Consider the following 27,858-nt stretch of genomic DNA (forward strand, 5'->3'; position numbering starts at 1 on the left):
GATTTTGGTCTTTAAAGAAAAAAATATCTACGACAAATACTGAAGTGTAAACGAGGCTATATTCAGCATTATGTAGGAGGGGAGGCGACATGCAAGAAAACCGATCCTGTGAGAGGCAGGGCAGGAGAGGACATCAGTGATGGGGATGTGAGGGGGAGGCAGGGCAGGAGAGGACATCAGTGATGGGGGTATGTGAGGGGGAGGCAGGGCAGGAGAGGGCATCAGTGATGGGGGTATGTGAGGGGGAGGCAGGGCAGGAGAGGGCATCAGTGATGGGGGTATGTGAGGGGGAGGCAGGGCAGGAGAGGGCATCAGTGATGGGGGTATGTGAGGGGGAGGCAGGGCAGGAGAGGGCATCAGTGATGAGGGTATGTGAGGGGGAGGCAGGGCAGGAGAGGGCATCAGTGATGAGGGTATGTGAGGGGGAGGCAGGGCAGGAGAGGGCATCAGTGATGAGGGTATGTGAGGGGGAGGCAGGGCAGGAGAGGGCATCAGTGATGGGGAGGCAGGGCAGGAGAGGGCATCAGTGATGGGGGTATGTGAGGGGGAGGCAGGGCAGGAGAGGGCATCAGTGATGGGGGTATGTGAGGGGGAGGCAGGGCAGGAGAGGGCATCAGTGATGGGGGTATGTGAGGGGAGGCAGGGCAGGAGAGGGCATCAGTGATGGGGATGTGGGGGGAGGCAGGGCAGGAGAGGGCATCAGTGATGGGGATGTGGGGGGAGGCAGGGCAGGAGAGGACATCAGTGATGGGGGTATGTGAGGGGGAGGCAGGGCAGGAGAGGACATCAGTGATGGGGGTATGTGAGGGGGAGGCAGGGCAGGAGAGGACATCAGTGATGGGGATGTGAGGGGAGGCAGGGCAGGAGAGGGCATCAGTGATGGGGATGTGGGGGGAGGCAGGGCAGGAGAGGACATCAGTGATGGGGGTATGTGAGGGGGAGGCAGGGCAGGAGAGGGCATCAGTGATGGGGATGTGAGGGGGAGGCAGGGCAGGAGAGGACATCAGTGATGGGGATGTGAGAGGGAAGCAGGGCAGGAGAGGGCATCAGTGATGTTGATATGAGGGGAGGCAGGGCAGGAGAGGGCATCAGTGATGGGGATGTGGGGGGAGGCAGGAGAGGAGAGGGCATCAGTGATGGGGATGTGAGGGGGAGGCAGGGCAGGAGAGGGCATCAGTGATGGGGATATGATGGGTAGGCAGGGCAGGAGAGGGCATCAGTGATGGGGATGTGAGAGGGAAGCAGGGCAGAAGAGGGCATCAGTGATGGGGATGTGAGGGGAGGCAGGGCAGGAGAGGACATCAGTGCTGGGGATGTGAGAGGGAAGCAGGGCAGGAGAGGGCATCAGTGATGGGGATGTGGGGGGAGGCAGGGCAGGAGAGGGCATCAGTGATGGGGATGTGGGGGGGAGGCAGGGCAGGAGAGGACATCAGTGATGGGGATGTGAGGGGGAGGCAGGGCAGGAGAGGGCATCAGTGATGGGGATGTGAGGGGGAGGCAGGGCAGGAGAGGACATCAGTGATGGGGATGTGAGGGGAGGCCGGGCAGGAGAGGAGAGGGCATCAGTGATGGGGATGTGAGGGGAGGCAGGGCAGGAGAGGACGTCAGTGATGGGGATGTGAGGGGGAGGCAGGGCAGGAGAGGGCATCAGTGATGTTGATATGAGGGGGAGGCAGGGCAGGAGAGGACATCAGTGATGGGGATGTGAGGGGGAGGCAGGGCAGGAGAGGACATCAGTGCTGGGGATGTGAGGGGGAGGCAGGGCAGGAGAGGACATCAGTGATGGGGATATGATTGGTAGGCAGGGCAGGAGAGGACATCAGTGCTGGGGATGTGAGAGGGAAGCAGGGCAGGAGAGGGCATCAGTGATGTTGATATGAGGGGGAGGCAGGGCAGGAGAGGGCATCAGTGATGGGGATGTGAGGGGGAGGCAGGGCAGGAGAGGGCATCAGTGATGTTGATATGAGGGGGAGGCAGGGCAGGAGAGGACATCAGTGATGGGGATGTGAGGGGGAGGCAGGGCAGGAGAGGGCATCAGTGATGGGGATGTGAGGGGAGGCAGGGCAGGAGAGGACATCAGTGATGGGGATGTGAGGGGGAGGCAGGGCAGGAGAGGGCATCAGTGATGGGGATGTGAGGGGAGGCAGGGCAGGAGAGGTCATCAGTGATGGGGATGTGAGGGGGAGGCAGGGCAGGAGAGGACATCAGTGATGGGGATGTGAGGGGGAGGCAGGGCAGGAGAGGGCATCAGTGATGGGGATGTGGGGGGAGGCAGGAGAGGAGAGGGCATCAGTGATGGGGATGTGAGGGGGAGGCAGGGCAGGAGAGGACATCAGTGATGGGGATATGATTGGTAGGCAGGGCAGGAGAGGACATCAGTGCTGGGGATGTGAGAGGGAAGCAGGGCAGGAGAGGGCATCAGTGATGTTGATATGAGGGGGAGGCAGGGCAGGAGAGGGCATCAGTGATGGGGATGTGAGGGGGAGGCAGGGCAGGAGAGGGCATCAGTGATGTTGATATGAGGGGGAGGCAGGGCAGGAGAGGGCATCAGTGATGGGGATGTGAGGGGAGGCAGGGCAGGAGAGGTCATCAGTGATGGGGATGTGAGGGGGAGGCAGGGCAGGAGAGGACATCAGTGATGGGGATGTTAGGGGGAGGCAGGGCAGGAGAGGGCATCAGTGATGGGGATGTGAGGGGAGGCAGGGCAGGAGAGGTCATCAGTGATGGGGATGTGAGGGGGAGGCAGGGCAGGAGAGGGCATCAGTGATGGGGATGTGGGGGGAGGCAGGGCAGGAGAGGACATCAGTGATGGGGATGTGAGGGGAGGCAGGGCAGGAGAGGGCATCAGTGCTGGGGATGTGAGGGGGAGGCAGGGCAGGAGAGGACATCAGTGATGGGGATGTGAGGGGGAGGCAGGGCAGGAGAGGGCATCTGTGATGGGGATGTGGGGGGAGGCAGGGCAGGAGAGGGCATCTGTGATGGGGATGTGAGTGGGAAGCAGGGCAGGAGAGGACATCAGTGATGGGGATGTGAGGGGAGGCAGGGCAGGAGAGGACATCAGTGATGGGGATGTGAGGGGAGGCAGGGCAGGAGAGGGCATCAGTGATGGGGATATGATGGGTAGGCAGGGCAGGAGAGGGCATCAGTGATGGGGATGTGAGGGGGAGGCAGGGCAGGAGAGGGCATCAGTGATGGGGATGTGAGGGGGAGGCAGGGCAGGAGAGGACATCAGTGATGGGGATGTGAGGGGGAGGCAGGGCAGGAGAGGGCATCAGTGATAAGGATGTGAGGGGAGGCAGGGCAGGAGAGGGCATCAGTGATGGGGATGTGAGGGGGAGGCAGGGCAGGAGAGGGCATCAGTGATGGGGATGTGAGGGGGAGGCAGGGCAGGAGAGGGCATCAGTGATGGGGATGTGGGGGGAGGCAGGAGAGGAGAGGGCATCAGTGCTGGGGATGTGAGGGGAGGCAGGGCAGGAGAGGAGAGGGCATCAGTGATGGGGATGTGAGGGGAGGCAGGGCAGGAGAGGAGAGGGCATCAGTGCTGGGGATGTGAGAGGGAAGCAGGGCAGGAGAGGGCATCAGTGATGGGGATATGAGGGGAGGCAGGGCAGGAGAGGGCATCAGTGATGGGGATGTGGGGGGGAGGCAGGGCAGGAGAGGACATCAGTGATGGGGATGTGAGGGGGAGGCAGGGCAGGAGAGGGCATCAGTGATGGGGATGTGAGGGGGAGGCAGGGCAGGAGAGGACATCAGTGATGGGGATGTGGGGGGGAGGCAGGGCAGGAGAGGGCATCAGTGATGGGGATGTGAGGGGAGGCAGGGCAGGAGAGGAGAGGGCATCAGTGATGGGGATGTGAGGGGGAGGCAGGGCAAGAGAGGGCATCAGTGATGGGGATAAGATGGGTAGGCAGGGCAGGAGAGGACATCAGTGCTGGGGATGTGAGAGGGAAGCAGGGCAGGAGAGGACATCAGTGATGGGGATATGAGGGGAGGCAGGGCAGGAGAGGGCATCAGTGATGGGGATGTGGGGGGGAGGCAGGGCAGGAGAGGACATCAGTGATGGGGATGTGAGGGGGAGGCAGGGCAGGAGAGGGCATCAGTGCTGGGGATGTGGGGGGAGGCAGGGCAGGAGAGGGCATCAGTGATGGGGATGTGAGGGGGAGGCAGGGCAGGAGAGGACATCAGTGATGGGGATGTGGGGGGAGGCAGGGCAGGAGAGGACATCAGTGATGGGGATGTGGGGGGAGGCAGGGCAGGAGAGAGCATCAGTGATGGGGATGTGAGGGGAGGCAGGGCAGGAGAGGACATCAGTGATGGGGATGTGGGGGGAGGCAGGGCAGGAGAGGGCATCAGTGATGGGGATGTGAGGGGAGGCAGGGCAGGAGAGGGCATCAGTGATGGGGATGTGAGGGGAGGCAGGGTAGGAGAGGAGAGGGCATCAGTGCTGGGGATGTGAGGGGGGGCAGGGCAGGAGAGGGCATCAGTGATGGGGGTATGTGAGGGGGAGGCAGGGCAGGAGAGGACATCAGTGATGGGGATGTGGGGGGAGGCAGGAGAGGAGAGGACATCAGTGATGGGGATGTGAGGGGAGGCAGGGCAGGAGAGGGCATCAGTGATGTTGATATGAGGGGAGGCAGGGCAGGAGAGGACATCAGTGATGGGGATGTGGGGTGAGGCAGGGCAGGAGAGGGCATCAGTGATGGGGATGTGAGAGGGAAGCAGGGCAGGAGAGGGCATCAGTGATGGGGATGTGGGGGGAGGCCGGAGAGGAGAGGAGAGGGCATCAGTGCTGGGGATGTGAGAGGGAAGCAGGGCAGGAGAGGACATCAGTGATGGGGATGTGAGGGGAGGCAGGGCAGGAGAGGAGAGGGCATCAGTGCTGGGGATGTGAGGGGAGGCAGGGCAGGAGAGGAGAGGGCATCAGTGCTGGGGATGTGAGAGGGAAGCAGGGCAGGAGAGGACATCAGTGATGGGGATGTGAGGGGAGGCAGGGCAGGAGAGGAGAGGGCATCAGTGATGGGGATGTGAGGGGAGGCAGGGCAGAAGAGGAGAGGGCATCAGTGCTGGGGATGTGAGAGGGAAGCAGGGCAGGAGAGGAGAGGGCATCAGTGATGGGGATGTGAGGGGGGGCAGGAGAGGGTATCAATGACGGGGATTTGGGAGGGGGGCAGGATATCAATCAATGATGTGGATGGGGGTGTCAGGGGGCGCCTTAGTTCCATGTTTCCTGACTCCTAGGCCTCACTCACCAGACTGAATGTGATCTTGCGCCTAACCCTGTATAACTGCGCCTTCATAAGACAGCGGGGAGGGGGGAGAAAGAATGACATGAACCAACCAATAGAAAGACAGAGCCCATCCGGCACCAAAGAAACTTCTGCAAGCTAGGGCTCGGCCAGTCAGCGCAGAGAGACACCTACCTCCAGCACCTGCACCTGCCTCTGGGCCTCCGCCAGCTCCTGCTCCACTGTAGTCAGCGAGCGATCCAGGCGCCCCCTCTCAGCGGACAGCCGCAGAGTGTCCTCCGTGGTCTTCAGCTTCTCTCGCTCCACCTATAGGAGGAGACCGCTAGTGGGGTCACATTCTGCCTGGTTTTGGGTATGGCACATAAACCGCACCATATCCACCAACAAGCAGTAATGAAACACCCCCTAGTCCTGTGTCCACATCCACATCAATGTGCGCACATACCTGCTGCCGTTCTGGCCAGATAAGAGGTGGACATGGATGTAGACATGGATGCTCCGCTCACCTTATCCAGTGTTTTCTTCAGGGCGTTCTTATCCTTCTCGAGGCGCAGGGATGAGCGCTCCATCTCCCGCTTCTCCCCCTCTAGCTGAGCCATAGCGCGTTGGAGCCCGGCCAGACGCTCCTGGAGGAGATCTCTGTCTTCCTGCAACTTCTGGAGGTTACGGAGGGAGACTCCTTCACATTCCTGGCGCTGCCGTAAAACCTGTGGAAGCAGAAAAGCTTGGGAATTGCAAAAAGAAAAAAGGAAAATAATAAAATAAGGAGGGGGGGGGGGGGTAACACTGGTAACAGACCTCCTGCAGTTGTCGGACCTGTCCTTCTAGCTCCACGCGACGCAGTTCTCCTTCAGCCATTTCATCCCTCAGCTCCTGGATCTGCTCTATTAACCCTGCATTCTGCTTTTTCCCATCCGCCACAGCGAGCCGAGCCGCCTCCAGACGCTCCTAGGGAAAAGAACAGACATAAGAGACCCCGGCCACTATATAGTGATCAGCGGTGCAATGTTCTGCAGGGTCCGGCCCGGTCACCTGCAGGATGCGTCTTTCATGCTCGCTGCTGGTCAGCATCTTCTGCAGTTGTCCCATCTTCTCCTGTGAGGAGCTGGTGCTGGAGTGACTCTCCGAGAGGGCGCTGGATAAACTCTGGACTTTCTCTCGTAACAAGTTCTCACTATCCTGGACCTTCCCCAGCGTCGTGTTCAGGCGATCTACACACAGCTGCAGCGCACCTACCTTCACCTCACTGTCTGACAACTGCAGAGAGGGAGAGAGGAGTTGTCAAACAATACACTGCAAAACGGTTTACAGAAATGTGTTTATTCTTAAAGGGATATTCCAGGAATAAGAATAATTCATATTCATAATGCACTATGGCTGTAGTCTGTTGGTTGCAGTGCATCGAGTATGGCCGGTGTTATGGTGAGACGTCATCTCAGTGATTCAATGTGCAGTGATGGCAGTAACACATCATTACTAACAGAGCAGGACAGTCTCCCATCACTGGGAGCAGAAGATAAGAGGAAGGAGCTGTTACTGAGAACTAGGGGATCATGGGAGTTCTAGTTGTAGATGGTGGCCATCTTGGACATAACAAAGCCCATAAATCATGTGAATCATAAAAGGAAACTATTTAAAGAGTACCTGTCACCCGAAATAATGACCCAAGGAGCTGCTTACAAAAGAACATACCGATAAGCTAGCAAACACTGCGCTACTTAGCGCTCCGAAAGCTGGACTAAGCTTTCAGCGGTCCGGCGTATTCATGAGGGGGCGGCCCGAGGAGGTGGTGACTACCGCATGAAGCCTGGCAGTCACCGCCGGCCTATTGTGTGGGAGGGGCAGTCCGGGGGAGAAGCAGCGCCTACGACTGTCCCCTCATGAATATGACGGACCGCCAGCATATTCGGACCGTTATGTAGTGCAGTGTTTGCTAGCTTATCGGTATGTTCCGATAAAGCTAGTGGTTTAACACTGCTATTAGGACTTTCCATAGTCATTATATTAGGTGACAGGTCTTCTTTAAGCTCAGTTTTGTGATTAATAAGATTTAGTTCTGTTGTATTAATTTATTTATAGCAGTATGGGTTTTTGTATTAGACGTTCATATTCCTGGAATACTCCTTTAACGCTGAAACTATCATAACGTGTGCAAAAACAGAATAGTGAGTGCAGCTCTGGAGTAGAATATCGGATGTAACTCAGGATAAGTAATGTCATGTATGTACACAGTGACTGCACCAGCAGAATAGTGAGTGCAGCTCTGGGGTATAATACAGGATGTAACTCAGGGTCAGTACAGGATAAGTAATGTCATGTATGTACACAGTGACTGCACCAGCAGAATAGTGAGTGCAGCTCTGGAGTATCATACAGGATGTATTGGACCACTGGATCATACAGGATTTTAAGACTGAATCTAGTGTATCTCATGTCACTAGTCATAAAGGTTACAATTCAGTCTGGGAAATGTGAGTGATAACACTGATGATAATTCTCAGACATCATTATAGGATTAGCTCAGCTCTGCTACATGGGGTCACCTGTCTCTGCAGTCCTTCTATCCGCTGCTGCATTTCCTGTATTTCAGCCTCTCTGTCGGCCAGTACCAGTCGCACCCTCTGTAGTTCGCCCTCCAGCCCTCTCCGGGACAGCTCCAGTTTGGTGTTACGGTTCTCAGCAGCGTCAAGCACTTCCTTCAGACGTCGCTTGTCGCTGTCAAGTTTTGCTTCATTTGCTTTCATTTTATTGACTTTCTCCTAAAGCACAAAAGAGAAGACTGTACAGCAAGTAGCTCTTATTCATAGAAGCAACGCAATGCCCTCTATGTCATGTCTATGAAGGGAGGTGGTGACCGAGTATTATAGTGTTCAGTGCTCTGAACCCTTCTGTGCCACAATCATCAAGAAGTAAAATCCTGTCATTCTGCAGCAACCAGTAGGGGGAGCTGACTGCACACAAAACATCAATAGATCCTATTAAACCTTGTTTCCTCTATATGGTTACTATATACCCATGTGCAGGCTGTAGTATAGATGATACCTGGGCTGCGCGATGCTCACTCTCTGCTGCCTGCAGGCTACGCTCTAGACTTGCAGCTTTCTCCAGCGCCATCTTGCGCTCTCTCTCGTAGCGCCGTAGTGTCTCCTCCTGCAGGATTAGTGTGGTCTGCATATTACTGAGCTTCCCATCCGTGGTACGCTTTCCTGTATGGAGGGACATATTAGAGGAGGTGACCCAACCACAGCAGTGCCTCTATAGGTAATAAGGTCATATAGCAGTATTCCCAATCCACAACAGACACCCCGAATCTTCTCACCTTCCTCCACTTCCGACAGCAATTTCTGCAGCTGCTGGACCCGTGTGGATGCTCCTTCCTTCTCAGCCTCCATCTCCACCAGCTGCCGGGATGTGGTCCCCACCTGAGTGCGCAGATCATCCTAACAACAAGGAGCAGAAAGGATTTCATTACGATAGATAGGGTTATAATTTAATACACACAATGAGGGACTTTATTCCTTACCCTTTCGCGCTGAGTGTCTCGTAGTTCCTGAAGGAAATCCCTCAGGGCACCTCGGATCACCTCAGGGTCAATGTCAGCACTCAGCTGCTCTCCACGTGTGGGCGATATTGCTCTTTCTGGGGTCTTGCTGCGTTCTGGACTTCCAGTGCGGGGGATGGGGCTGCCACGTCCATCAGTGGTGGTCGTGTAAGTGTTGTCAAAGCCTAAAAGAAGAGAAAACTGATGTGAAGGGAATCTTAATGTGCGTTTGAGTGTCTGTGTTACTTGTATACTTAGATTTACCTTTCAGTGGTGAGAAGGTCCTCTTGGGAGATCCGCTGCGTCCTCGTACGGCTGGACTTGGTGTGCGTCCGGCGCGGCCGATTCCTAGTGTTCTCCTCAAGGCGGAGTGTAAGCTGCTGAGTTTAAACTCCATCTCCCTCTTCTGCCCCTCAAGCCGGGACAGCTCGGCCTCCAGTCCGTGCACGCGGCCCTCACTGGCACTCAGCTTCAGGCTAAGCTGAGCCGCTTCCTCCTGTGCCGCAACAAGTTTGATCTCCAGGTTGCGAGTGTTATCAAGCAGCTTCTTCTCATTGCCTCGTACTTCCTCCAAGTTGCCCTGAAGCTCCTTCTCACGGAGGCCAAAGTCGCTCTCCACCTCAGACAGCTTCCTCTGGAGGGCGCTGAGCTGTGTGTGTGTGTGTGTGTGTGTGTGTGGGGTATGAAGGTTAGTACCCCAGACCATAGTCATTCTACATCACATGATATAGACACATGATCCTCTCACCTCTTTCCTGGCTGCTTCGCGGCCGCTCTCTGTCTCCACGAGTTTCTGCTTCAGGGAGAAGCTGTCTCTGCGCACCTCTTCTTCCCGCTGTTCACAAAGTGAGAGGCGGGCCTGCACCTCGGCCAGATCCCGGCCACGCTTAACACCCTCATCATCCAAAACCTTCAGCTGCAAAAAAAAAAAAAAAAAAAAAGGTCATAGATGTGATTTTGGTCAAAGAATGAGTAGACCAGGGCCATATGAATCCCAAATAACTGATAAGGAGTACTGGGATTTGTAGTTCTGCATGTATTATTGTCATGTATAAACTTATGTGGTTATATCAGGGCTCCATTTTCACCTACCACAACCTCCATCAGGCTCACCTGTCTGCGCAGATCCTGCAGTTCCCTCCGTGCCTCCAGTCGTGAGCGCTCCACCTCCCTGAGGTTGCTGCGAAGATCTGACGTCTCCTTCTCTGCTGCAACTCGAGACTCTTCCAGAACTGAAAGCCGCTGCTCCTTCTCCTCATTACCACGCTTCAAGCTGGAGAGGATGAAAGAAGACACATGTGACGAATCCTGAAACAAGGGAAGTGCTGCACCTCATCCTCCCTATAGCATATAATAGAGTATAGTGTATGATACGAGGTGGGGTATGATGGGAGCTATAGCATATAATAGAGTATAGTATATGGTAGGAGAGGTGGTGTATAATGGGAGGTATAGTATATGGTAGGAGAGGTGGTGTATAATGGGAGGTATTGTATATGGTAGGAGAGGTGGTGTATGATGGGGGTGTATAATATGATGGGAGAGGTGGTGTATAATGGGAGGTATAGTATATGATAGGAGAGGTGGTGTATAATGGGAGGTATAGTATATGATAGGAGAGGTGGTGTATGATGGGGATATATAATATGATAGCAGATGTAGTGTATAATGGAAGGTATAGTATATGATAGGAGAGGTGGTGTATTATGGGAGTGTATATAGTATGATGGGAGAGGTGGTGTATGATGGGAGGTATAGTATATGGTAGGAGAGGTGGTGTATGATGGGGGTATATAATATGATGGGAGAGGTGGTGTATGATGAGAGCTTTAGTACATGATATGAGAGGTGGTGTATGATGAGAGTTATAGTATATGATAAGAGATGTAATGCATGATGGGGGTATAGTATATGATAGGTGGTGTATTATGGGGGGTATATAATATGATGGGACAGGTGGTGTATGATGGGGCAGAGTATATGACACAAGTGGTGGTGTCTGGTGACGCAGGAATATCTTGGTACCTGATGCGCTCGCTCTCGGCCCGGCGCACGGCTCCTCGTAGCTCCTCATTAGATTTTTGCACGGCCTCCTTCTCTTTGGCCTCATCACTGAGAGATCGCCGCAGGTCCAGCACTTCCTTCTTGTGAATCTCCACTGCCTCGTGACTCTCCCGCACACGTCGGTGCGCTTCTATCAGCTCCCGGCGCAGGGCGTCCCTGGCGTCCTCCACTACACACAGCTGAGTCTTTAGCTCCTCTACCTGGGAATGCACAGAGAGGGCGCTATGAATTTACAACATTCTAAAATATAGTTATATTATAGTTATAATTCATAGTTTTGCAACTTTCTAACAAACTTAAGGGATTTTTTTTCTGCGCACGCTGCAGAATGTCATGTGGAAAATCTCCATAAAATCGGCTCATTTTTTATCTGCAATTTTCATGCGGGTTTGTTTTATTTGTAGCTTTTTGAAGCACTTTTTATTACTTCTTTTGTTTAACCTGATATGATGCAATTTCAAATGAAAATCTACAAAATGGTGTGGATTTCAGGGAACTTTTCCCATACCCATAGACTTCAATTTTTTAAAAAATTTCAAAAATTTGCAAGGATGCACGAGAAAAAAAAAAGACATGATCATTATTTTATTTTCCGCATTGAATAAACATTTCTATGCAGGGAAAAAAGCACATCGTCCACATTACTTACTCCAAATCACCTTCACTTTAGTGCTACTGTATTATGCATGTGTGCAGAAAGCCTTATACTTATCAGCTGATCTCAAAGAGAATGGTCAATGCTGATAAATTGTAACAAACCCTTAGTGAGACTCTGAAAATGGTTATGAAAATTGAGGACCTTGTCTTTTTATGTATCTGCCATGTTACTGACCTCCCTTAGTGCTGACTCCCGCTGCTTCCCCAGCTCTCGCATTTGCTCCTGGAGACTCTTTAGCTCACGCTCATGAGATGCCAGCGATTCTTCAAACTGCACGCGGAGACTCTTCAGCTCAGAGTTCAGGGAGATAATGGTGCTCTGTGGATGGGGAGTGTGCAGTCAGTGATATTATACAAGTAAAACTTACCGCAATACTACATCTGGCGCTAGCTCAGATCAATGAGGTCCATATGGATTACACATACAAGTGTCACGCCCCATAGTCTTGTATTACAGTGCACTATATATCAGAACATCAGTTTGGGCTCACCCGGTCCTGCTCTTGTCTGGTCTGGCTCTCCCTCTTGTGTCGCTCCATCTCCAGGCTGAGGGCTGCCAGTGTACTATGAGCGTTGCTCAGCTTTTCGCTTAAAGACGCTTTTTCCGATTCCTTCAGAGATAAAGCCTGTGATATAAAGAGAAGAGAAGTGATACTGAGGATTTAATGTGGTGTACGTCTAGTCTCTATACATGTCCGGTCTGTCACCCTGTCCCGCACCTGCTGTTTCTCACTCTCGGCCTGTAACAAGCTTTCATCCCGCTCTTGTTGTAGGGTTGTTATCTCTTCACTTAGCTCTTCCCGCTCCATCTCGTATCGCGCCAGCAGCTCCTCTCGCTCCAGCGTCAGCCGGCGGAGTAACTCTTCTTTCTCTGACAGCAGTTCCAGACGGATGGCATCCTACACCGAAGGAAACTTCAGTCATTCACACATCTGAACCCACTGGGGCCATAACCCCCGACACATGGGGTGAGGGGATTAGCTTGGGTTACCCACCTTCTCCTGCAGCAGCCTCTCCACATCTTCTTCATGGGCTTTCTGCTTGCTCTTCAGAGTGATCTGCGCTTCATCCTCCACATGGTTGAGTTGCTGGTTCAAGGCCTCCTTGTCCCGCTCCAGTTTAGCAAGTTCAGCCTCCATCTGTTTCCGTACAGCACCGACCTCCGCTAGGGCACCAGAAACAGAAGAAGTTTATCAGTACTGGAGTATTGTGGAATAATAATCCCTGATGCTCCAGATACACTTGGCTTAATTCCGAATTCCAGGTCAGGGAAACCTTTCACCTCTAAAGATTTATCCATTTATCCCTGGTACCAGAGTCTTACCAGAGGTCATTTCCTTATCGAACACATTATCTGTCTCTCAGATTGCTCTACAGATCTGGACAGATGCAGACAGTCAGTATACAGGTGCATAGCCCTCCGTGAGAGGTGAAGACTCAGCCCCAAGCTCCTCCTGTGCACAGTGTGCTGATATTGCTGTATACCCTATATACACTACAGCAGCGAAGTACAGAGCTGGCTCTCTTACCTTGCAATGCCTCCTTTGCCAGGTGTAGATTCTGGTTTTCTCCTTCCAGCTGCTCCTTGCGGTTTGTTGTATGGACAAGCTGCTGCTGGATATCAAACAGTGTTGTCTCCAGCGCCTCTTTCTCTGACCTGTGGTAACAGATAGTAAATGGGATCCAGGTCCCTCATTACAGCCAGGCTCTCCCATGGAGCTCCTAGTTTGTCTGTGTCAATCCCAGTGTGGCTTGCGTTACTACCTGAGTGTTTAGCTTGCTGCTTAGCTACGTGGAGCCAGGGCAAGTCACACCAATATCACCTCCTACTGGCAGATTTTCATAAGGATAGATTGTGATGGCAGCTTAGTATTGGTAAGACTTTATGGTTTAATTATGGGAAGTATTATACTGAATATTACGGTGTTTCTAGATTACGGATCTAGAATAAAGTCTTTGCCCTTCTTTGTTCTGTAGCCTTGTATACCTGAGTGCGGCTATCTCCTCTGACTGCGCCCGGTTCTCTCGCTCGCAGGCGGTGAGCTGCACCACGAGACTGCCTTTGTCCTTCATCAGTGTCTCCTTCTCTCTGGAGGCACGGAGGAGACCCTCACTGTGCTGCTCCACCTCCTTACGGCTCTGAACCAGATCTTCACTCAGTCCATTCCTCTGACGAGTCACCTAGCGGAGAATAGACAAAGCCCTAAATTTAGATCTGGACCCAACTCATCATATGATCTATTCTTTATCATGTATAACCCTACATACCCACAACTCCCGGTTCAATGGTCTGCTCGTACCTGGCCCAGCTGTTCTTGTAGATGTGCCTTCTCTTTGCGCAGTAACTGGAGCTCCAGTAGTAGTTTCTCCCGGGTCTGCTCCATGGCTTGCAGGGAGTTATCCAGCCCAAAGCGTTCCGTGTCCAGATCCAGCTTTTCCTGCTCCAAACGAACCAGCTCATCCCTGATCGAGGCCTTCTCCTGCTCTACTTCATGCTTCTGTCCCTGCAAGGAAGCCCGCTCCTGCTCTAGCTGCAAAATGAATAGAGTGAATAGGACTCCATCAAACTGCAGTCTCATGATGGCCCCAAGGCTACGATGATGGAGGATAACTCCATTGAAGACCAAATCCTCAAAATATAATTTCAGATTTTCCCAGCCGTGCACCACATGTATCACATCTTCACACCTGGATTGATACTTAAGCTGGATATGATATGACACAGAAAATAGTACTAAGTAGTCTCTGTCAATGACATCTCCTCATGTCTCCTTTGAGATGATACAACCAGATCAAAATGCAATAAATGGCACCCATATGTGACACATGGCATACCTGAGCAATGACTCTGTTGAGATCAGTTTTGTCCTGCGCCAGACTCTCGTTCAGTGCACTCATCTTGGATAAAGCATCTCGTAGAGACGCCTCTTCTGTTCTCTGTCGATTCAGTGCGAGCTCCAGCTCTGCCCGGTTTATTTCAGCCTGGAAGGATAGAGGTCAGTACATATTTTTTGGTGACTACAATAATGAACCAACTTATTATTTGTTATAATAGAGAGGGGATAAATATCATACAGGTAGGGCATACGGTAGCTTACCCTGGAGAGCGCCTGAGAAATATCTGTCTTCTCTGCTTCCAGCACCTCCTTCTCCAGACTGGACTGATGCAGAGATTCCTTCACTACTACCAGTTCCTTTCTCAGAGCAGAGAGTTTCATGTCCAGCTGCTCCTGGGTTTTGTGCCTAAAGATGGGGATTACGGTGTTTCAATTCTCAGTGGTCACCGCAGAGCACCCACCCTCTGTGTACTGGGGGCTAAGCTACGCCAACAAAGCCTTTATCTATTTGTGTCGCCCCCAGATTCTCAACAATCCAAAATGTAACAGTTTGTTATTAGTCCATTATGTGTGATTCCAACATATAACTTAACCTTCTTGCAACTATGTTTTACATGTATTTATTGTTTCTTGCAATGTATGTTTTACATTGTGGAGATGGATTTATCTCCATCGTAGCGTATCACTCACCCTCTTTCCACCTCTCGCTGCACCCTGTCACGGTCCTGACACATATCTTCCTTCTCCTCCTGTAAGAGGTCTCGTTGACGCTGAAGGTCGCTGTTCGCCAGCTGCAGTTTTTCAGCCTCTTGACGCTGCGTCTCCATCTGTCCCTGCAGATTCTGGACATTACGCTCTAGGGTGGCCCTTTCACTGGAGCAAAAGAAGGTAACATTAGACCAGACTACACAGAGTCCATTGGCGTTATAACATAGACTGTAAGCTATTGCGAACAGGGTCCTCACTCCTATTGTTCCATATGAATGTTTGTGCTCTGTAATGTCTTATTTTATTTTTATATGTTGCCTATGAGTTTTAAAGCCGACAGAATATGATGGCGTTATATAAAGATTATTATTATTACAGAGTTCTGTGTATTTCTTGCATTGTACCTGTTCAGTTGCTCTATGTTGCTGCGGAGTCTGGATATGCTGAGGTCTGCATCATCTTTGGTCATGGTGGACGTGTCCAGATCTTGTTGCAGTTGACTTATTTTTTGCTCCAGGACCCTGCGGTCATTCTCGCTGTCACTGAGCTGTTTGCGTAGATTGCCCACAGTTTCTTGCCCGGCCTCCAGTCTTCCCCGCAACTCCTGCAAACAAGTGATTCAATCAGTGGTATAGACAGAATAATGATATGAAATGGTATGAAATGTGCAATACAGATGTAAGGGGAGTTGTGGAAGATTTGTGTCAGTTCCTAAGTGACACAACTTACCTGTATCTGCAGCTGTCGCCTCTGGAGAGCAGAATGCACAGCAGTGAGAGCAGAGTCACGGAAAGCCGGAGACAGGCTACGTCTAGGGGAGGCACTACGGTGAGGAGAGGGCCGGCGGATAGGAGATGAAGTACGTAGGCTGCTGGAGAGGCCTCGCAGGCTGAGCCCCGGACCCTCACTGTCCAGAAGCTCAAATGTCTTATCGCTGGTGGAGAGCTGAAGACCACTGTCTGCATCACTCAGGACCGCCTAGACATAGAGGATAGTGAAATGTTAGAAAGGACCCAGTGATGTTACAGGGCAGGGCTCTTTCACATTGGCGTCTGTGCTCATTGTATTATGTCTCTGTTGCTTTGAAAACATTGATTTCTCAGCCCCATCCATGAAAAAAAAAATCTGATGTTTCATCAGTTTTTTTTGCGCACCCATAGACTTCCATGGGCATCCGTAATAAAATAGGACAGGTTTCATAATTTTTGCTATGAACAACAGATCAGTGAAAAAAACAAGAAAATGTGTTAACACCCATTAAAAACAACTGCTTTGTGAGGCATCCACAGAGATCAATGAACCCCGGATATGAAAAACAACGCCAGCGTGAAAGAGCCCGTATTCTGAGATGTACATAGATATCCAAGTAATTTTAGGATAAATATTTTCTAATCCATTTAAGTTGCAGAATTCTAATAACTTAATATGTGCCTATCACAGGAACCAGCCGACAATTACTATACAGATACATCCGCGTATGTCAGACCTGTGTAAGTTCCCGAAGAGTCTCCTGGAGTATCTCCCTTTCAGATTTCAGAGCTTCCACCTCTTCTCCTACAAGTGTTACGTGGTCCTCCACACGACTCCTCTCCTAAAACACAAGTACTATCACATCAAACGACTGTAAAACCAGCAGATTGTGATTGTAGCTCAAGAGGTGAATGTGGGGCGTATGGTGTGATGTAATTAAAGAAACACAAAGGATTCTCAAGGTAACACATCATAGTGATCCAATATAAATTTATATATAAAATGATCTATAGTTGGTTTCTGAGTTAACCCCTTCAGTACCTGCTCTTGCAGTTGTCTGATCTGCAGATCCTTGTCCATGTTCTGGCTCTGCAGCCGCTCAATGCTCTTGCTCAGCTCTGCAGCCCTGTGATATAAGCATGCACACAATTAGGTTTATACCTTGGGGTCTGTTGACCCAGTGCCTATTACTTCTATGCCTGTCACTTACCTGGCACTAAGCTCCGCTTTCTCAGCATCGTATGCTGCTTGTAACTGGATCATTCCTCGCACCTTGTCTTTGAGCTGCTCATCTAGCTGGGCGAGCTGTAATGCTTGTCTCTCCACCACCACCACGCCGCTGTTCTCCGCCAGGCGCAGGGAACTGCTGACATTCAGGCAGGAGGCATGCAGCGAGCGGCAGGACTGTGACAACTCCTTCTGCATCACTGACAAGTCCCTGCACAGAGGAGGTGATCACACATGAGACCTAGAATATAGACAGTATGGAGAAAAGTCCACCCTGCCAGACACCTACCTCTCCGTCATGGTCTTCATCTCACTGAAATGCCTCCTGAAGCCAACCACCTGCCTCCACAGGGACAGCAGACGGCTGTGCTCATTGCTGAAGTATGCATTAAAGGACTGTAGGGGGCGATAGATGATTTAGATTATAAATCTGGTGTAGATCAGCTTTCTCTTTATGTGTTTTAGGTTGCACTGCCCTTACCTCTTCTTCGCGTCTCCACTCGCTCTCTCTCTGTTCCAGCTCGTCACGGGCTTTGGTCCAGTCGGCCGTCAGTTTGCGCAGATCCTCACTTAGCGCCTGGTTGGCAGAGTTGGCCTGGTCCAGTTGTTCTCTCAGCATGACATTGACCTGGGTCAGGCTGGCGCTTCTGTGTGCGATAGATAGATACAATAAGTCTTTGTCACAAAGACCCCAATCCCAAAACTAGTGGTAAACTACCAGCCGTCAGTGCCAGCCTCTACATATATCTCTCACCCATCAGATTTCAGTTCAGTATATATAGAAAATTATTATTATTATTTGGTTGGGGGACTCTTCTACCTTTGTTGTTCCTCCTCCAATCGTATCAGGGTGTTCTCTAGTTCATTGCTGGTTTCCTCCTCCTGTCGCAGCCGTGAATCAGTCATCTCCAGGCGGCTCTGTGTTATACAGGATATAAATATTGGTCACTTCACATTACACAGCTTGTCCCATGGAATATTCCCATATATAACATCTCTGCTATCTGTCAGCGAATATGAATTGATTGTATCCAGTAGCTTGTTACAATGTATAGGTAGAGAATAACAGCAAGCTGAGAACTTGGATAAGAATGCAAAGTATTCTAGTATGGAAGATAAAGCTTTGTTACCAATAAGAGCTCATATCATCCTACTATACATTATCAGCACTGTGGCTCAGTGGTTTGCATTACAGCCTTGCAGCGCTGGGGTCCTGGGTTCAAGTCCCAGGGTCAACATCTGCAAAGACTTTTTATGTTCTCTCCGTGTTCTCTGCATAGGTCTCCTCCGGGTTCTCCGGTGTCCCCCCACACTCCAAAACTTACAGGTAGGTTGATTAGATTGGGAGCCCCATTGGGGACAGGGACCAATTTGGCAAGCTCTGTGCAGCGCTGTTTAATCTGTGTGCGGTATATAAATAAAAGAATTATTTTATTATTATTATCAGACTCACACTGAGACGCTCCTGTTCCAGTTCTGTGGAACGTTCCAGAAGCTGCTGCTCCACCTCTCCACATCGCTTCTTGTACTGCAGGACCTGCCGGAAGGAGGAGAAGACATCATAACAGTTAACATCTTAGAAATGACCTGAAACATGTACAATCACTTATATGTAACGTTTACTCATAAAACTATTGTTCTCTGTTGACTTTGCTGGAAAATTCTTTGTATCTTGCTCATAAGATCCACACCACACAATTGTTTTTGGTCTGTAAATTTCAGACCATGTGGTGGCCAGAATTTATGAACTAACCACGTTGCAGAGGACAGTACTTCATGTATCACAGTGCTACAGGATACACAGAGTCCTTTCTTCCCTGCAGAACAGAAGCAAGGGGAAGCAGGGACTCCTTGCATCATATATCACTATGATGCATAGAGTCATCTGCACTGTCTGCCAGTCAGTGATTCACACCTTATACCATCTCCAAGTGGCCAATTTCTTACCTTAGCCTGAAGTTTCTGTACAAGCTGGGCCTGCCGTTGCTGTCCCTCCTGGTAGGCCTGTAGCTTACGCTTGTACGCAGCCTGCTCCTCCTCCAGCCGCCGCCGCAGCTCCACATTCTGCTGGGCCAAGCTCCGCGTCTCCAGGGAATCTCTCTCCCGCTCGCCAGTCTCCAGTCGTAGGGTCTGCTCCAGCTGTCAGGACCAAGAGGAGATGCGGAATTATGTTATAGACAAGAGGTTATACAATATAATACAAATTTGTGCTCTAATTCTCCAATTTTTAAGATCTCTGCTAGCTGTTAATACATTTCACAGGAGCATTCTTGAAGTTGGGTGTTTAGTGAATGTAACTAAATCCCTGCAACAGTGTAACGCTATGAGAGGTCTATGCAGGTCTCAGTCAGTGACCAATACACTTGCAAAGACTTCATGACCCCGACACAGTGAAACACACCTCGCTCTGATCGTTCCCATCTGCAGCGTGCACAGCCGATCCTTTTGGCTCCTCCCACAGCCAGCTCAGGGGCTGGTCCAGCTTATACAACAACAAACAGAGGCGGAGTCAGCTGAGGTATGTGATAGGGCAAACACAACACATGTATGATATACATGTCATTATAAGATACACACATCTGCGTTCGTAACAGGATCCAGACCCCTCAGAAGCAGACAATCTTCTAGCTGCAGTGGACAAAAAACTTAATTCAATGGAACCCCAATATCAGGAAATCCTAATGCTCCCCAACATTTGGCCTAGCTCCAGTGCCGGCATCTCCCCATACTCAATCCAGTTCCAGTTGCTTCCCACACCTGCTCCGGTACCCGCCATCTCTCCACATCCCCCCCCCCCCCTGTGCCTGGCACCACCCCACACCCGCTCCAGTGCCCAACGACTACCCACACCCACTCCAGTGCCTGCCATCTCTCCACATCCCCCCCGTGCCTGGCACCTTCTCACATTCTCACACCCGCTCCTGTGCCCAACGACTCCCCACACCCACTCCAGTGCCAGCCATCTCTCCACACATACCCCAGTGTCCACCATCTCTCCACACCCATCCCAGTGTCCGCCATCTCTCCACACCCACCCTGGTGTCCGCCATCTCTCCACACCCACCCTGGTGCCCGCCATCTCCCCACACCCACCCTGGTGCCAACCATCTCTCCACACCCATCCCAGTGCCCGCCATCTCCTCACACCCACCCCAGTGCCAACCATCTCTCCACACCCACCCCAGTGTCCACCATCTCTCCACACATACCCCAGTGTCCACCATCTCTCCACACCCATCCCAGTGTCCGCCATCTCTCCACACCCACCCTGGTGCCCGCCATCTCCCCACACCCACCCTGGTGCCAACCATCTCTCCACACCCATCCCAGTGCCCGCCATCTCCTCACACCCACCCCAGTGCCAACCATCTCTCCACACCCACCCCAGTGTCCACCATCTCTCCACACATACCCCAGTGTCCGCCATCTCTCCACACCCACCCCAGTGTCCGCCATCTCTCCACACCCACCCCAGTGTCCGCCATCTCTCCACACCCACCCCAGTGCCAACCATCTCTCCACACCCACCCCAGTGTCCGCCATCTCTCCACACATACCCCAGTGTCCGCCATCTCTCCACACCCACCCCAGTGTCCGCCATCTCTCCACACCCACCCCAGTGTCCGCCATCTCTCCACACCCATCCCAGTGCCTGCCATCTCCTCACACCCACCCTGGTGCCCGCCATCTCCCCACACCCACCCCGGTGCCCGCCATCTCCCCACACCCACCCCAGTGCCCGCCATCTCCCCACACCCACCCCAGTGCCCGCCATCTCCCCACACCCACCCCAGTGCCCGCCATCTCCCCACACCCACCCCAGTGCCCGCCATCTCCCCACACCCACCCCAGTGCCCGCCATCTCCCCACACCCACCCCAGTGCCCGCCATCTCCCCACACCCACCCCAGTGCCCGCCATCTCCCCACACCCACCCCAGTGCCTGCCATCTCCCCACACTTTTTCCAGTGGCAGGCATATCCTGGCATCTATCTGCAGTCTTTTCCATTCCTTTATCTTCCAGGTCCTTTCATTAATTATCTGTCTCCTTACTGTCTCTATCAGCTGCATCAAGATAATGTAAGGAGACTCTTAGACTCCATCCCTCGTTATTGTATGCAGTCACACTAGACCCAGCGAGCAGTCTGGTTATGAAGTGGTTAATGTCTCAACACCTCGGTATATACCCCACCGGCCGTCGCTTATAGAGGAGCCGGAGCACATAGCAGCCGGTTTCTATAGCAGCCCCGGCTCCTGCGCCTTGCCTCAGACATCAGGATACTTGCCCGAACGACTCTCTTCCTGACAAAGGCCCCGGCCTCCTCCTCCTCCATTCTTATAAGAAAATGGAAACTAAAAACAAAGATGCAGCACCGTCCTCTAGTCCTTCATCCTAATTATACCCCTGCACCTGCTGGGCCTCCCCCCACATTCACTTTCAGCACAAAGAGAAAGACGGGAATAATGAGATTATCGATGGGAGAAACACGAAATCCCTCCTGGTGTCTGCACGCTCCAAAGCGAGGGATGAGGGAAGGCGTCACAATGTACAGAGGCAGCGACAGCGTAACAGCGTATAGGAGGAATAAGCACAGGCGAGGACCACAATGGGGTCTACACGGAAGCACCTACCCCAAGGCATGAGGACTAAGCAGAATGAAATACTCCATGGACTGCGGTCTGCATGGAAGGAGGCATGTGTCCAACCAGAAAAACGTTCTCCGAGGAATGGGGTGTACACAGAAGGCAAGGCATGAGGTCTAAGCAGCATGCCATACCCCGTGGAACGGGGTCTGCATGGAAGGAGGCAGGGGTCTAAGCAGAAAGACATAACCTGGGGAATGGAGCCAGCATAGAAGGACATACATAAAAGCATGAGGTTTACACAAACTTCTGTGTAACTTCCCTAAAGTCTTTGCTTTCTGTCAGTGAATGGGAAAAGTATTTCTTACAAGCAGAGACTTGTAATAACATAGCCGAGCTGAGGGGTTGTAACAATGGGATAGAATAGAAGAGGTATTAGGAGTAAGGACAGGTGAGAGGCCTGATACTATTGGGGACCCCTCCAGACCACAGTCACCAGTCCTGGAAGAATCTGCAATAAAGCAGGCATCCTGCAGCCATGTCTATTGTCACAGACTGAAAGACACATGGCTGTGCATAGGGAAAATCTCCCTGGAAACAGTCAACAGAGAGATAGAGTGAGCATACCCAGCGGACGACAGGTGTCACTCACAATTCACACAGGCGTGTCACAGGTCTCCACTATCAATCATGTGCAGCAACTGTAAGCTCTTCAGCCAAGGGGTCAGACACTGGCAACTTCATGGTCGACAACGCCTCGGATATATCTGCTATCCTACAGTCATTGCCTATTGCTCCGCTTCATACACCTCCAGTGTATATGATGGCTGTATAATGTGAGCACTGATGTCATCACTACACAAACTGCGCTCCAGGCTCCTGAGCAAAGGTGATCACCATGGATAAGATGTGACATTCTCTGCAGGGGGCCCGGACAGTCTGGTGGGAACGGATGAGGGGACAAAGAGGTGTATGAATGCGCCATTGACAGCCATGCACTGGACAGAACGACCGTGGGCAAGTCTGAGCCTGCCGGCTGCCCCTCAGTGCCCACAGCCTGTCCGGACAAGAAACTTACCCAGAAAAGGAAGAGAAAGTAACATGGGCTACAATCTCTTACACCAACCACAAGATATATAAATTATACACGCTAATATACATATATCATTATATACAGGAGATCCCCAGGTTATACCGGCTGTGCATATATCATTATATACAGGAGATCCCCAGGTTATACCAGCTGTACATATATCATTATATACAGGAGATGCCCAGGTTATACCAGCTGTACATATATCATTATATACAGGAGATCCCCAGGTTATACCAGCTGTACATATATCATTATATACAGGAGATCCCCAAGTTATACCCGCTGTACATATGTCATTATATACAGGAGATCCCCAGGTTATACCAGCTGTACCTATATCATTATACACAGGTTATACCAGCTGTACATATATCATTATATACAGGAGATCCCCAGGTTATACCGGCTGTACATATATCATTATATACAGGAGATCCCCAGGTTATACCAGCTGTACATACATCATTATATACAGGAGATCCCCAGGTTATACCGGCTGTACATATATCATTATATACAGGACATCCCCAGGTTATACCCGCTGTACATACATCATTATATACAGGAGATCCCCAGGTTATACCGGCTGTACATATATCATTATATACAGGAGATCCCCAGGTTATACCCGCTGTACATACATCATTATATACAGGAGATCCCCAGGTTATACCCGCTGTACATACATCATTATATACAGGAGATCCCCAGGTTATACCAGCTGTACATATATCATTATATACAGGAGATCCCCAGGTTATACCCGCTGTACATACATCATTATATACAGGAGATCCCCAGGTTATACCAGCTGTACATATATCATTATATACAGGATATCCCCAGGTTATACCAGCTGTACATACATCATTATATACAGGAGATCCCCAGGTTATACCTGCTGTACATATATCATTATATACAGGAGATCCCCAGGTTATACCAGCTGTACATATATCATTATATACAGGAGATCCCCAGGTTATACCTGCTGTACATATATCATTATATACAGGAGATCCCCAGGTTATACCAGCTGCATATATATCTTTATATACAGGAGATCCCCAGGTTATACCAGCTGTACATATATCATTATATACAGGAGATCCCCAGGTTATACCAGCTGTACATATATCATTATATACAGGAGATCCCCAGGTTATACCGGCTGTACATATATCATTATATACAGGAGATCCCCAGATTATACCAGCTGTACATATATCATTATATACAGGAGATCCCCAGGTTATACCAGCTGTACATATATCATTATATACAGGAGATCCCAGGTTATACCAGCTGTACATATATCATTATATACAGGAGATCCCCAGGTTATACCAGCTGTACCTATATCATTATATACAGGAGATCCCCAGGTTATACCAGCTGTACATATATCAATATATACAGGAGATCCCCAGGTTATACCAGCTGTACATATATCATTATATACAGGAGATCCCCAGGTTATACCACCTGTACATATATCATTATATACAGGAGATCCCTAGGTTATACCAGCTGTACATATATCATTATATACAGGAGATCCCCAGGTTATACCAGCTGTACATATATCATTATATACAGGAGATCCCCAGGTTATACCGGCTGTACATATATCATTATATACAGGAGATCCCCAGGTTATATCAGCTGTACATATATCATTATATACAGGAGATCCCCAGGTTATACCAGCTGTACATATATCATTATATACAGGAGATCCCCAGGTTATACCAGCTGTACATATATCATTATATACAGGAGATCTCCAGGTTATACCAGCTGTACATATATTATTATATACAGGAGATCCCCAGGTTATACCGGCTGTACATATATCATTATATACAGGAGATCCCCAGGTTATACCGGCTGTACATATATCATTATATACAGGAGACCCCCAGGTTATACCAGCTGTACATATATCATTATATACAGGAGATCCCTAGGTTATACCAGCTGTACTTATACAGTGGGTACGAAAAGTATTCAGTTGCATTGCAACCAATTGGTAAGATCAATAAAGTTATTCTTTTTGCTCATTAATGTACACTCTGCCCCCATCTTGACAGAAAAAAACTGAAATGTAGAAATTTATTAAACAAGAAAAAATTAAATATCACATGGTCATAAGTATTCAGACCATTTGCTGTGAAACTCATATGCAACTCATATGTTGTCCATTGCCTTCTGATCCTCCTTGAGATGGTTCTACTCCTTAATTGGAGTCCAGCCGTGTTTAATTAAACGGATTGGACTTGATAAGGAAAGGCACACACCTGTCTATATAAGACCTCACAGCTCATGTGCACAGAGCACATGAGAATCATGAGGTCTAAGGAACTGCCCAAGTAGGTGAGAGACAGAATTGTGGCAAGGTTCCTTTGGCAAAGGTTATCAAAGAATTTCTGCAGCACTCAAGGTTCTTAAGAGCTGTACGGTTTGGTAGATATTCTGGACTGATGATTAACTGGACTAAGTCCGCTCTTAGAGATATACCTATAGTAACATAATTTCGGTATCTAGGGATCCAGATTACTGGGAAGGTGGAGGATTATATTGAGTTGAACTTGCAACCATTGCTAGGGACCTTTAAGGATAAGATTTTGGTTTGGAATAGGATTGTAAGCAAAGCACACTGAAATATTGAGTGCTGCAGAAATTCTTTTGTAACCTTGGCCAGATCTGTGCCTTGCCATAATTCTCTAATGAGTCTCTCATAAGTCTCTAAACTCTTTGGGCAGTTCGTTAGACCTCATGATTCTCTTGTACAGAAGAACCCCAAGATCAATGTGGCTGGGCTCCAGAGATGCAGTAGGGAGATGGAAGTCACCTATCACTGCAGCCTCCAGCAGTCGGGGCTTTATGGCAGAATATGGAAGCCTCTCCTCAGTGCAAGACATATGAAAGCCGCATCCAGTGTGCTAAACACATGAAGGATCCCAGACTATGAGGAATAAGATTCTCTGATGAGAGACAAAGATTGACCTTTTTGTTTGTAACTGGAATAAGGAATGCGGCCAAGTACAGAGATATCCTGGATAAAAACCTCTTCTAGGAACTCTGGACCTCAGACTGGGCCGAACCTTTCAACAAGACAATGTCCCTAAGCACACAGGTAATAACACAGCAGAGGCTTCAGGACATCTCTGTGGCCATTCCTGACTGAACCAGCCAGAGCTCGGACCTAAACCCAATTGACTCTGGAGAGACTTGAAAATGGACTCCACCAACGTTCACCATCCAACCTGAGGGAACTGGAGAGGATCTGCAGGGAAGAGGCAGTGGATCTGTCGCATAATTCCCAAGAAGACTCAAGGCTGCACCAGCTCCAAAGCTGCTTCTACTCAACACTGAGCAAAGAGGCTGAATACTTATCATTAGGGGCCAAATACTTATCACCAGGGGAAATTTCAGTTTTTCTTGTTCAATAAATTAGCATTTCAGGTTTTTTTACCAGTTGTACATATATAATTATATACAGGAGATGCCCAGGTGAGGGTCCTGAAAAAATTTAGCTGCAGGCAGAGAGGTGCAGAAGTGTAGCTGTAGGCAGAAATGTGCTAGAGTGTAGCTGCAGTCAGAGATGTGCTAGAGTGTAGCTGCAGTCAGAGATGTGCTAGAGTGTAGCTGCAGTCAGAGATGTGCTAGAGTGTAGCTGCAGTCAGAGATGTGCTAGAGTGTAGCTGCAGTCAGAGATGTGCTAGAGTGTAGCTGCAGTCAGAGATGTGCTAGAGTGTAGCTGCAGTCAGAGATGTGCTAGAGTGTAGCTGCAGTCAGAGATGTGCTAGAGTGTAGCTGCAGTCAGAGATGTGCTAGAGTGTAGCTGCAGGCAGAGATGTGCTAGAGTGTAGCTGCAGGCAGAGATGTGCTAGAGTGTAGCTGCAGGCAGAGATGTGCTAGAGTGTAGCTGCAGGCAGAGATGTGCTAGAGTGTAGCTGCAGGCAGAGATGTGCTAGAGTGTAGCTGCAGTCAGAGATGTGCTAGAGTGTAGCTGCAGTCAGAGATGTGCTAGAGTGTAGCTGCAGTCAGAGATGTGCTAGAGTGTAGCTGCAGTCAGAGATGTGCTAGAGTGTAGCTGCAGGCAGAGATGTGCTAGAGTGTAGCTGCAGGCAGAGATGTGCTAGAGTGTAGCTGCAGGCAGAGATGTGCTAGAGTGTAGCTGCAGGCAGAGATGTGCTAGAGTGTAGCTGCAGGCAGAGATGTGCTAGAGTGTAGCTGCAGGCAGAGATGTGCTAGAGTGTAGCTGCAGGCAGAGATGTGCTAGAGTGTAGCTGCAGTCAGAGATGTGCTAGAGTGTAGCTGCAGGCAGAGATGTGCTAGAGTGTAGCTGCAGGCAGAGATGTGCTAGAGTGTAGCTGCAGGCAGAGATGTGCTAGAGTGTAGCTGCAGGCAGAGATGTGCTAGAGTGTAGCTGCAGTCAGAGATGTGCTAGAGTGTAGCTGCAGTCAGAGATGTGCTAGAGTGTAGCTGCAGTCAGAGATGTGCTAGAGTGTAGCTGCAGGCAGAGATGTGCTAGAGTGTAGCTGCAGGCAGAGATGTGCTAGAGTGTAGCTGCAGGCAGAGATGTGCTAGAGTGTAGCTGCAGGCAGAGATGTGCTAGAGTGTAGCTGCAGGCAGAGATGTGCTAGAGTGTAGCTGCAGGCAGAGATGTGCTAGAGTGTAGCTGCAGGCAGAGATGTGCTAGAGTGTAGCTGCAGGCAGAGATGTGCTAGAGTGTAGCTGCAGGCAGAGATGTGCTAGAGTGTAGCTGCAGGCAGAGATGTGCTAGAGTGTAGCTGCAGGCAGAGATGTGCTAGAGTGTAGCTGCAGGCAGAGATGTGCTAGAGTGTAGCTGCAGGCAGAGATGTGCTAGAGTGTAGCTGCAGGCAGAGATGTGCTAGAGTGTAGCTGCAGGCAGAGATGTGCTAGAGTGTAGCTGCAGGCAGAGATGTGCTAGAGTGTAGCTGCAGGCAGAGATGTGCTAGAGTGTAGCTGCAGGCAGAGATGTGCTAGAGTGTAGCTGTAGGCAGAGATGTGCTAGAGTGTAGCTGTAGGCAGAGATGTGCTAGAGTGTAGCTGTAGGCAGAGATGTGCTAGAGTGTAGATGTAGGCAGAGATGTGCTAGAGTGTAGCTGTAGGCAGAGAT

The 27,858-nt window shown here is 50.4% G+C and overlaps 1 protein-coding gene across 5 annotated transcripts in view; it reads right to left on the bottom strand.

Annotated features, from left to right (window-relative positions):
• Positions 1–27,858, bottom strand: part of CROCC (ciliary rootlet coiled-coil, rootletin) — a 38,455-nt gene that overhangs the window by 1,508 nt on the left and 9,089 nt on the right. For 3 of the 5 annotated variants that reach the window (XM_072155279.1, XM_072155280.1, XM_072155276.1), the window contains exons 4-36: positions 18,978–19,169; positions 18,484–18,567; positions 17,851–17,948; positions 17,512–17,677; positions 17,320–17,426; positions 17,014–17,241; positions 16,845–16,929; positions 16,540–16,644; positions 15,783–16,031; positions 15,458–15,657; positions 15,036–15,218; positions 14,607–14,751; positions 14,344–14,490; positions 13,809–14,039; positions 13,496–13,689; positions 13,038–13,165; positions 12,504–12,673; positions 12,228–12,407; positions 12,000–12,134; positions 11,684–11,827; positions 10,813–11,051; positions 9,901–10,060; positions 9,536–9,703; positions 9,052–9,436; positions 8,770–8,972; positions 8,566–8,686; positions 8,289–8,452; positions 7,790–8,005; positions 6,279–6,503; positions 6,045–6,194; positions 5,753–5,953; positions 5,421–5,552; positions 5,250–5,291 (exon numbers count right to left, since the gene is read on the bottom strand). In XM_072155279.1, coding sequence (XP_072011380.1) covers positions 5,250–5,291; positions 5,421–5,552; positions 5,753–5,953; positions 6,045–6,194; positions 6,279–6,503; positions 7,790–8,005; positions 8,289–8,452; positions 8,566–8,686; positions 8,770–8,972; positions 9,052–9,436; positions 9,536–9,703; positions 9,901–10,060; positions 10,813–11,051; positions 11,684–11,827; positions 12,000–12,134; positions 12,228–12,407; positions 12,504–12,673; positions 13,038–13,165; positions 13,496–13,689; positions 13,809–14,039; positions 14,344–14,490; positions 14,607–14,751; positions 15,036–15,218; positions 15,458–15,657; positions 15,783–16,031; positions 16,540–16,644; positions 16,845–16,929; positions 17,014–17,241; positions 17,320–17,426; positions 17,512–17,677; positions 17,851–17,948; positions 18,484–18,567; positions 18,978–19,169 — 5,577 coding nt within the window. Of the gene's footprint in view, positions 1–5,249; positions 5,292–5,420; positions 5,553–5,752; positions 5,954–6,044; positions 6,195–6,278; positions 6,504–7,789; positions 8,006–8,288; positions 8,453–8,565; positions 8,687–8,769; positions 8,973–9,051; positions 9,437–9,535; positions 9,704–9,900; positions 10,061–10,812; positions 11,052–11,683; positions 11,828–11,999; positions 12,135–12,227; positions 12,408–12,503; positions 12,674–13,037; positions 13,166–13,495; positions 13,690–13,808; positions 14,040–14,343; positions 14,491–14,606; positions 14,752–15,035; positions 15,219–15,457; positions 15,658–15,782; positions 16,032–16,539; positions 16,645–16,844; positions 16,930–17,013; positions 17,242–17,319; positions 17,427–17,511; positions 17,678–17,850; positions 17,949–18,483; positions 18,568–18,977; positions 19,170–19,431; positions 19,513–19,607; positions 19,659–21,315; positions 21,546–27,858 lie in introns of those variants that run through there. The other 2 variants (XM_072155278.1, XM_072155277.1) reach the window with 2 other exon arrangements.

Source organism: Engystomops pustulosus, chromosome 6 (genome assembly GCF_040894005.1).
Source record: "Engystomops pustulosus chromosome 6, aEngPut4.maternal, whole genome shotgun sequence".
Taxonomy (NCBI): domain Eukaryota; kingdom Metazoa; phylum Chordata; class Amphibia; order Anura; family Leptodactylidae; genus Engystomops; species Engystomops pustulosus.